This window comes from Acyrthosiphon pisum, unplaced genomic scaffold, assembly GCF_005508785.2.
Source record: "Acyrthosiphon pisum isolate AL4f unplaced genomic scaffold, pea_aphid_22Mar2018_4r6ur Scaffold_21497;HRSCAF=24124, whole genome shotgun sequence".
NCBI classification, from domain to species: domain Eukaryota; kingdom Metazoa; phylum Arthropoda; class Insecta; order Hemiptera; family Aphididae; genus Acyrthosiphon; species Acyrthosiphon pisum.
Genome location: NW_021770970.1, coordinates 29,823 through 40,753, shown reverse-complemented (window position 1 = coordinate 40,753; position 10,931 = coordinate 29,823). Strand labels below are relative to the sequence as shown.

The 10,931-nt window shown below is 45.1% G+C and overlaps 1 protein-coding gene across 1 annotated transcript; it reads left to right on the top strand.

Annotated features, from left to right (window-relative positions):
* Positions 1-313: 313 nt before the first annotated feature.
* LOC103307798 lies at positions 314-1,837 on the top strand. Its single transcript, XM_008180111.1, has one exon. The coding sequence runs from the start codon at positions 314-316 to the stop codon at positions 1,835-1,837; it is 1,524 nt and encodes a 507-aa protein (XP_008178333.1).
* Positions 1,838-10,931: the final 9,094 nt, after the last annotated feature.

Below are 10,931 nucleotides of genomic sequence, written 5' to 3'. Positions count from 1 at the left end.
AATCACTAACTGATGATTTGTCCAATAGTGTAAGAGAAAGGGGTCACAACCTATACCGTGGATTGATCCTGAGTGGATTGAATTATGTTTTAATTCTATGACTGATTTTATAGGGCGGGGTCGATGAAAGCCCGCCTTGTCGTGGCGACCCCGCCCGCCGAGCTTGCTCGGTGCTAAGAGGCTTTCAACTGTCCGGAGCAGGCCGACTCCGGACTTCTAACCCCTGGCACGGACAATGCAACCGCCGATCTAGCCCGCCGGCGGCCAGAGGGTGTAGGACCACCTGAGGGCAGCCCCCTCAAAACACTAACATATGAAATACACAAAATCGAAAACTGATGTTACTGATACAAAGGCCCAGGAAACCTTAGATCCGGCAGGTGTGGGTGAGCTCGCCACACAGGTCGTCATCAATAGCTCTGAAAATGCGCAATCGAACTTGGAAATGGAAAATTTGGAGTATTACGATACGGACATACATAACAGACACTGCTACTCAGTCCCTCTAAGACTAAGGGGAGGAGGGGATGAGGACGACGGAAACGTTGTCGAAATGACAGATAAAGAAAGTACAAGTGGTGACATGGGCAATCCAGGTGGCGTAAAGCGCGGCCCACCCTCCCCGGGTTCGCCTAGCGTTAGCCAAACAACTAAGTTGCTGAAAACTGCGATAAAGCAGCCAGGAGAAGTCAGCGATCTCCTGGGCTGGCTTGAGCAGACGGTGGTACAAGAAAGAGAGAAAAAGAAACTTGGTGTACAAATCGCGGAAAAGATGATGAATAAGTTGAACAGACTAAGGACACTTGTGCGGGAGATATCCCACGAAAACAGTAGACTGAACGGCGAGCTGAAGGGCAAAGAGGACGCCCACGCTCAGAGCCTCTCAGTTTTTATAAACAAGCTGCATGATAAAACCGCCGAAACCAGCGGCCTCAGAGCCGAGCTGGAGGCGTTGAAGACCAACACTGTAGCGCCAAGCCCAGCAGCGGCACAACAGTCTTCGTACGCCGCTAAGGCTGCGACGAAGACTGCATCTAAGACACCAAGGGCAGCAGCCGCGCAAATGAACGTAAGCGCACCTCCGGCCAAGTCGAAGAAGACGGCGGAGAGGGACCTAATCAGTAAGAGTCGTAAAGTCAAAGCGACATCTCGCTTTATCGTCGAGATACCGCAAGACACGACGGTGGCGAAAGCGAAAGCCGGTGTCTGGCAGGCTGTTAGGGCGAAGTGCAGTAACCCTAAGGCTAAGACCTTAGTCAGCGGAAGGGCGCTGGTGATCATCCCGGACGACGCTAACACGTTGGAGGTGATGAGGGGCATTAGCGACATGAGAGAATTAGGCCCGAGGAAGCCCCGCGTCATAATCTATGACGTCGACGGTGGCATCGAAAAGGATGAGCTGACCGAGTGTCTCCTGGCGCAAAATGCGGAGCTCGGCATCACAGCAGAGGATATGGGCAACTCAGCCCCGCTCCATAAGCTTGGCCCGCGGGATAGCGACGTGGTCCATTGGGTCATGGAAGTCCCGCCAAGCGTCCTTGCAATAATTGAGAATAAGTCATTATACATAGGCATGACTAGATGTAGGTGTAGACTACATAGTAGTTTGCCGCAGTGCTACAACTGCCAGCAGTTTGGCCATATGGTCAAAAGATGCGAGCAGACGGCGCCGACGTGCAGGCAGTGTGCTGGGGCACACGATTCTCGCACATGCAAAATAGAATCGATCAAGTGCGCAAACTGCAAAGGCCCACATAAGGCGTCGAGCGCGGCCTGTAAGGCCAGAGGCCAGGCAACCCGAAGCCTACTTAGGCGCACAGACTTCGGCCCGAAATGACCGGAGCCATCAGAATAGTACAGCATAATGTGAATAAACAGAGGATAGCGAGCCTGCAGCTTAGGGACTTCTGTGCAGCAAACGCCGTCGATGTTCTGCTCATCCAGGAGCCACTGACGAACGACAGTAAAATATATGGCTTCGAAAACTGCAAGCAAGTGCTTGTTGGTGACCAGGCTGGAGCAGCAGTTGTCCTCCTGAACAATGATATCCAGGCCATTGAACTGGCGGATATGTCGAGCCAGCACGTGGCGGTTGTAAGGATAAGCCGTGGATTGCAAGCCGATGCAATCACGGTGGTGTCGGCATACTTTAAGTACAATGTGCCGACACACCACTTCATCGAAAAGCTGCGCACAATACTAATGCGTGAAGCCCGCACCCTCATCGAGGCAGATGTTAACGGGCACTCTCTGATGTGGCACTGCCCGACTGGAAATAACAGAGGACTCCAGACAGAGGAGCTGATAGAGGATTTCGACCTTACAGTGGCGAATAGACCCGGTCAATTGAATACATACGAACGCGAAGGCATGGGTACTTCGAATATAGATGTGACGTTGCTTACACCCCAAGTCCGCGACATGGTCAGCGACTGGATGGTCAGTGACATCACAGATAGCGACCATAGGGTTATCACATACAGCCTCAGTCTCAAACAGAGAGTACCAAAAATCATGATACCATGCCGCTTTAACACACGTAAGGCAGACTGGCGCGGTTTCGCAGACAACCTGAGCAGGCTAAAGCCTACTGTGGACAGGTCAACGATAGATACCCAGGCCCATACTATTATAGATGCAATCCGCAGGGCAGCGGTAGCGTCAATTCCGCGGATTAGAAAACCAGGCGTCCGGGCTGGCAGACAGCCATGGTGGAATGTAGGGCTAACTGCCCTAAAGAAAGATTTGTGCAAAATGCGAAGGCAGACCAAACACAGAAATGAAAGGCAGGCGTACAACCAAGCACGCAACCAGTACCTGTATCAAGTAAGAACTGCTAAAGCCGCGGCATGGCGCAACTTTGCCAATGACATTAACATAAACCCGTGGGGAAAGGCCTTCAGCTGGGCTAAGCGAGGCCCGAAGTCACGTACTGTGCCCTCGACTATGATGGGAGAGAACGGCGCCCACACGAGCACGCTTGGAGAAACAGCTGAACTGCTCCTCAGCTCGTTTTTCCCGCGCGAAGGTAATAAGCAAGCTTTCACAAAGTACGGCCCGCTCCCAGAGTATGAGGAGCCGGTAGACCCAGAACGAGTCAAAGCGGCCATCTGGAGAATGAGGCCAGGGAAGGCGCCAGGGTTAGACGGCATTACGGCTGGCATGCTAAGGAAGGCATGGCCAATCCTAGCTGATGACATTACAAAGCTGTTTGGGGACTGCATGAAGGATGCCACCTTCCCCCGGGGATGGAAGGATGCGAACCTAGTGGTTATCCCAAAGCCAGGAAAGGCGGATATGGCGAACCCCAAGTCGTACAGGCCGGTCAGTCTGCTGCCGACGCTCTCGAAAGCATTAGAGACACTGATCATACAGGACCTGGTAAGAGAGACCGATCTGGACAGTTATAGCCCGCAGCATGGCTTTGTGCCCAGGAGATCGACGATCACGGCAATAACAGCTGCATACGACTGGACAAAGGCCAGCAAGTCCAGGCACGTTGTCGGAGTGTTCTTGGATATCACAGGGGCCTTCGACAACGTCGGATGGCACCCGATGCTAAAGAGGCTCGATGAGCTCGGGGCGTCAGTCCGAACGCTGAGGATGGTTGGGCACTACCTCAGTGGACGAACAGCATCCCTCATGCTGCAAGGGGAACGGTACTCCCGGACGATAGATCGTAGTTGCCCCCAGGGATCGCAGCTGGGGCCCACTCTGTGGAAAGTCGCCATGACGGGCTTGGATAAGATTAAGTTAGATGCATCAGCCACAGCGATACTCTACGCTGATGACATAGCGCTACTTGTTGGAGCAGCAAGGCCACAGACTGCCTTCACTAGGATCGAAGGATACCTGGAGCAAATGCTTACCTGGGCAGAAGAATATGAGCTGCGCTTTTCGCCAGCTAAGACACAGATGATGTCCGTTAAGGGCGGACTAAAACCAGGCTATGATGTGGGCTTCGGCACAATACCAGCAGCCCCAAGGATAGTTGCCAGTGGGACGGTCAAGTATCTAGGAGTCCACCTGGATCCACGGTGCAGCTTCTGGGAGCATGTAAAAGCACTGAAAAGCAAATCTGAAGGACTGTACGGAAGGTTAAGACGGATGACATCCGCTAATTGGGGCATGGGCCGCCTAGCTGCTAAGATAATCTATGAAGCAGTATTTCTCCCGCGGATCACATACGCCGCAGAAATATGGGCGGAGGAAGGGTGCGAGCTCAAAAAGAGCATAAATGCATTGTGCAGCATGCAAAGATCCCCACTGCTGGCAATAACGAGCTGCTACAGGACGGCGTCAACCAACTGCCTCTCGGCCGTGGCGGGCGTACTGCCCCTTGACCTGGAGGTTAGGAGAGTGACGATGAAATGTCGACTCAGAAATGGCACGATCAGCAGCCAGGAATACGAGGACGGAGTCCAGGGCCTCATCGCGGAATGGCAGACCCGCTATGATGAGACGGACAAGGGCGAGTGGACCAAAATAATGATACCAGATCTGGCTCGAAGATGCGCACTGCCGCTGAAAATGGATCATTACACGTCCCAGTTCCTTACCGGGCACGGTGATTTTAATGCGAAATTGCACAGTTTTAAGCTCGTGCGGAGTGCTAATTGCGCGTGCGGAAACGGAGCGGAGACAGTGCGGCACGTACTCCTGGCGTGCACCAGGACAATAGTCTTTCGAGAAGAACTGAGGGCGGTCATGAGGGAGGAGCAAGTCCCATGGCCCCCTGAAAGCGGAGCTTTCCTTAGTACTAGAAGGACTTACGAAGCCCTGAGGAAGTTCAGCAAAAAATGCATGGTAAATAGAACAGATAGGTAGGACCTATTAAGGTCAGGACGCTGCCACACCAACTGGTGTATGTGCAATAGTCTCGGGGTGCATCAGATGAGCACGCACGGAGCAAGCGGCACAAGCGGTGAGGCACGCACGAGTGCGTCCTGGCCAGGGGCGCGCTCATACGCCAGGGGCGAGGAGTACGGCCCTGTTGCTGGGGCCATCCAGAATTCAGCATCAGTATTCCCTGCTTGTTGTAAGAGGCGACTGAAAGGGAAACGGCCAGACGGGGCCGGCGTCCGGGACGCGGACACACCGAAACCTTCGGGGACTAGGGTGTTGGGGGTTTTGACTGCGACCCCGTGAAGAGCGAGTCGATCACCTCGGTGATGCCTCGGGGAGGCGTGGCAAAGGCTACCGAGCCTCTAACTCGGGGGTCACGGCCACCGTGCCGGCGGCGACCGCCGCTGGTGAGGGCCAACCATGAGCCCGTGATACACGATCATAAATCTTGGCAGGATCACAGCTGAGGCCCCCAAGCCGACGAAGCTCGGCCCGAACATCCCACCATTGATGTGCTTTCCTAACGAGAGCGAGAATGGTACTTCGGGATGTGGGGGAGCCCCGCGGCGCCGAGCAATCGACGTCGCGCCCTCGCACGGCGGTCGCGCACCGGCCTCGGTCGTGGCGCGGTCGACGGCGGATTGGTTTCGGAGTGGCTGTTAGCGGGAGCTAACTATGTGGTTAAAAGACCAAGCTCGGTCTAGGGGAAGGCTGCCGAGTGAGCATCTCCTTAGCGCCCACCCAGTCTACCGGTGGGGCTATATGCACCGGAGGTTGCCCGTGACCAAAAACGGGAAGCAATGAGGATAGCTTGCGACCCGACCAGGGTGGCGAAGGGCACGTGCACGCCTTAGCCGACGGTACGGGCGCACTCTCTCCCGACTTCGTTGGGAACGGGTGTGCGCCCGGTGCTCGTGGTCCACAGACGACGCGCGGCCGGCGTACGGCGTGGGTCAAACCACCTTGCGCCGTCCTTGAACCTCCGCGGCTCTCGACTAGCGCACAGCGCTAATGTGAGGTCCGCGGTTGTAGCCGCAAGGCACCAAACCCGGGAGTCTTCGTGATTTTATAGGGCATTTTTCTGTTATTCCCAATACGTTGTCAGTATGCTGTTGTTTAGCCTTACTAAGAACATTATTGCTGTAATCATTTGGTGGTAAGTCACAGCCAAATTTTAAGTTAGACACACTTTTTCTTTTCCAATTCGATGGTATATCAGTTAAAAGTTCTGCTCCTATGAGTGATCGCTTTAAGTCTTTCAACGGTCGCTTAGTATTGTGTTCCATTTCCCTACCTCTAGTATCTTTAGCCTGTATTTGAATAACTAGTGGTTGTTCTAATTGTGGTGCTTTATCACTCCATCCATATAAGTTCGATCCACAATCTTTACATTTTGCGGAAAGCAAGCTGTATCATTATTAGAATTTCGGCAAGAAGAATTGCCTCTGATCAACAGGAAGTTTGATGATATCCAATCACAAATAGAGTTGATCAGCGTCGATGAAGAAGAGCAGGCTGAGGAGGACAGAGCAAACTTTGAGCAAGACTATTTCTCCATTAGATCTAAAATACAGGAACTAATTAATCTAGAGAAGTCACATAACACTTCAACTCATATCTCTACATTTATGACTGGACATCAGGCTCAACGGACACATTTACCACTCATACCTTTGCCCAGCTTTAACGACAACATTCAAGATTGGTTTTCGTTCTTTGATATTTTTAAGGCAATGGTTCATAACGAAGATGGCTACTCTCCGGCGCAAAAGTTTTTCCAGTTGAGATCGTGCTTACAAGGTACAGCGTTGGATCTAGTGCAGTCTATCCCAATAAGTGATGTGAATTACGACGTAGTCATTAAACAGCTTATACAACGTTATGATAGCAAAGGTCTCGTGATTCAGTCACACATACGTTCGATCCTGGATTGCTCACCTGTCGATGAGGCAGTGCCTAATTCGTTACAAAGGCTTCACTCTACAGTGTGCACACATGTTGCGGCACTAAAGTCGTTAAATCAGTCAGTCGAAAATTGGGATGCTTGGCTGATAACAATAGTTAATGGGCTTTTTGACAGAGGCACAGCCCACAGTTGGCAACTACATCAAAAAAATACAGATCTTCCGAAATATGCAGACCTCGAAGCATATCTAGCTAATCGATGTGCAGTCTTAGAAATATTAGCGTTTAACAATCAATCGACTAATACCGAAAATGTGCAAGGTGGTTCAGATACAAAAAAAGGTTCTGGATTGACCAATTAAAAAAAGACACTATTCGCTACAGACAGCAGACCTGCTAGACCATGTCCTTGCTGTTCAGAAATGCATCGGATTTATATGTGTCTGTTCAGTAAATCCTGAACGTGTGTAATTTATTATCTATAAATCCAGTTATTTTTCGTTATATTGTAATCAAGTTTATTATTATTATTGTTATACTGTGTATTATTATGATAGCCGCTTATCGGACGATACCTTTTTGTTTTGTTCTGGAAAATTATATAAGTAATCAGTCGTATTCCGTGTGTGCACACATACGTGCACCCAAAGTATGTATCCGTGTTAATTTTGGTAATTTTTATTGTAAATAAACAACTTTAAATTGTAAAATAAAAATACAGTCCACTACATCGAGTAAAATGTGTACAAATATCTATTATTGCACTTCTGGTAATATGTAACACAAATCAGCCCAGAAAACTCAACAGTGTCATAGATTCAAAGGTCTTTCGATATCAGAACGTTTAGATCTAGTCCGAGATAATCAAGAGATAAGTCAAATTACTCGTGCAAGAAATGTCATCGTAAACATAACACGATACTACACTTTGAGAAAAAACAAGAGGAGCATCAATAAGAAGACCAGCCTTCAAATGCTGCCCCCCCCTGCCAGAAGCGTCAAGTCTACAACCGTCTAGATCTAAGAGTATGATGTCTGTTCCGAAACCTACGGAAGTTGCACATGTCTTTTTGGACACAGCAATAGTTTCAATTAGAAACAACTTTGGTGTATATCGGAAATGTCGAGCTGTGTTGGATAGTGGCTCGCAGGTAAATTTTATTTCGAAAAAATTTGCTAAGCTGCTCAAACGCCCATCAAGGAGGACCATAATGCCGATAGGTGGTATCGGTGCAACTACAACGCAATCCACCAGCACCATAGACGTTCACATGAAATCCTGCACAAAAAACTTTGGTGTTAACATCAGTTGCTATATATTGCCAGTAATCGTCGAGGAATTACCTTCAGTAACACCACCCAAGAAAGGATGGCAAATTCCTAAAGACTACGCATCATTACTAGCAGATCCCTCGTTCTGCGAAGCAGGATCGATCGACCTATTGCTTGGATGTGTGGCATTTTCTTTGATTTAATGGAAGCGGAGCGCATCCCACTGGCGTCAGGAACGCTTTGTTTACAGGCAAGTAAACTTGGTTGGTTAGTTACAGGAGGAATCAACTCTACCTGTTTACTAAGTATTGGGGAGTCATTAGAAGGCAGGTGGGGAGAACAAGAATTTGTAGAGGACAATGACTATGGTCGGCTATCTAAAGCGAACAGAAGATGCACCGAAGAACAAGAAGCAGCTACACATTCCCAGGAAACAATTTGTTTTTTTTTTTGTTTAGTGTTTTTTTATAATTCTTGAGTATACTTAAACATTCAAATACGTTATGATCTAATTAAATACAATATTTCACATAATGTAAAAACATTATTTAATACTAGTTAATTGTTTTAAGTATCAGTATAGTATCAATTAAATTATATTGTTCTATGCAATTTTTTAATGTTGATATCTTCAACGTATATTAAACTTATAACTATATAAATATTTTTTTTTGATAATCTTTGTATATATGTATATTGTAATCTTATTTTTAACATTTGGGATCTAAACAATTTTTTTAATCTATTTTAATTCACAATTGAAAATTGTTCATTGAAATGGACACTGGGTTTTTATTAATACATTGAGTTCATAAACAGTGACATCAAAATATTTAATCGAAGTTATAGGTCGGTATATCAACATTTTATATTTATATTATTATTTTATATGGCTGTATTTATTTTGGGTTTTATTAAATTTCCCAATAGTGTTTATTATTTGTATTTAATGTTTATTACTGAATTACTGATATCGAATTCAGTTGGTACAAAGTCGCCGTGTCGATCGTATTAGTAAATGTGCGTAGTGCGAGTATGTGCTCATAAAATAATTTATTTAACGTCATAACTCATAATGAATCGTCGTGCTAAAGTATTAACGAATGACAATATAAACATACTTCTTGAACAAATTGACAATGACAATACTTCAGAATTCGAAGGAAGTGAGGAAGAAGAAGATTTTGATATGGTAAATAATATAATAAAAGATAACGAGGACATCGATCAATTATTATTAGAAAACGATGAATATTTGAACAATTAGAAAACTCTAATCTGAATTATGGTTATGGTACATCAGTAGATGCGAGTCAGATTGACACTTATACAATTATTAATTCTAATAATAATTTAAATCCAAAAATTCAACAAATTAAATATATAAATACTATGAAATGGCTAAGAACAAATCGTTTTAAACAAAAAAAAAAATTAATTCGTTCTTCACCTGAAAAATATAACGACGCAGAAAGACATGACTGGACCCCTATAAATTATTTTAATCAATATATTAACGAAAAAACTATTGAAAATATGGTAAATTGCACTAATATTAAAAGTGTTGTAGAAAGAGGAAAATCTATACAAATGACATCAATTGAAATGAAACGTTTTATCGGATGTAATTTATTTATGTCAAGCTTAGAATATCCAAGAATGCGTATGTTTTGGGCAAAAACCACTAGGGTACCTCTTATAGTCTATACACTATGTCTAGAAATCGTTTTATTAATATTCGTAGTTTTTTAAAAGTTGTAAATGACAATGAAATAACAAATGAAGAGAAAAAAGATTCTTTATGGAAAGTCCGTCCGTTATTAGAAGCAGTAAGAGCTGGCTGCTACCAGTTGGTACGAGATGTACATTTAAGTATCGATGAACAAATAATACCATTTACAGGAAATACTAAAATGAAACAATATGTTAGAGGAAAACCTAATCCAACTGGCTTAAAAAAACTTTATTTTTAAGCCAATAAACATGGATTATTGTTAGATTTTTGTGTATACCAAGATTAACGTACTTAACCTTCAGCCTGCACACTTGATACTCTCTCCGTTGTAGAATCATTTTTTAATTAATCTAAAGCATCAACTATCGCTTCATAAGTACAAAAAACAGTCATGAGGGCACTTGAATAAGACGATCAACGTGTAGTTTCAACTTGTTTAAGCCTGCGTAAAGGTTTTCCTTGATATCTTAATTCCTGAAGTTTAGTGAAGCAATGTGTACGTTTCTTACTGCTTCCCATAAAAGTGTATAATATTTCTAAATTTCCGTCACTATACGGATGCTCAAAGTGTAGTATTCCATTACATTTTATATACGTTCTAAAATCGACAGGATCAATACGTACACTGAATGTTAGCTTTGTTCCGTAGACTTTATTACTTGAGATAACTCTTCTGCCATATATTTGTTAATATCTTCTATGTCACGGCATTTGACTGGCAAAAAAAATTGAATTTTTGCTTTTCTATCTGGAGGAATTGATTGTATTCTGAGCCGGTTATTAGTTGGATTTATAATATTTGGAAATGAATTGTACGTTTGCAAAGATAACAAAGCTATTTCTGAATCCTCATAAACGTTTAGAGATGGAAAATAATTTGCCGACAATACAGTTGAATTTCCAGTCAGATTTAATGTAATAAATTCATGCATTGCAAGAATTCAAGACATAAATGACCACAGTTAAATGTATTGATGTCTTGATAGTTGGAATAGTTGTATACTATTTTGAACTGTCTGAAATAATGTTGTAATTGAATTGGTGGTGGTAAATCACCAAAGCTATCAAAATATACAACTTTGTCCTTATTTTTATAAAACGCTACCCAATGGCTTCCGTCGCCTGAAGATGTATCCAAGTTTAATATACCACATTCAATCGTATGTGGTTTTTT

Excerpts from the sequence above, each read along its gene's own strand:
- LOC103307798 (XM_008180111.1), top strand. The coding sequence starts at position 314 with ATGAAATACACAAAATCGAAAACTGATGTTACTGATACAAAGGCCCAG.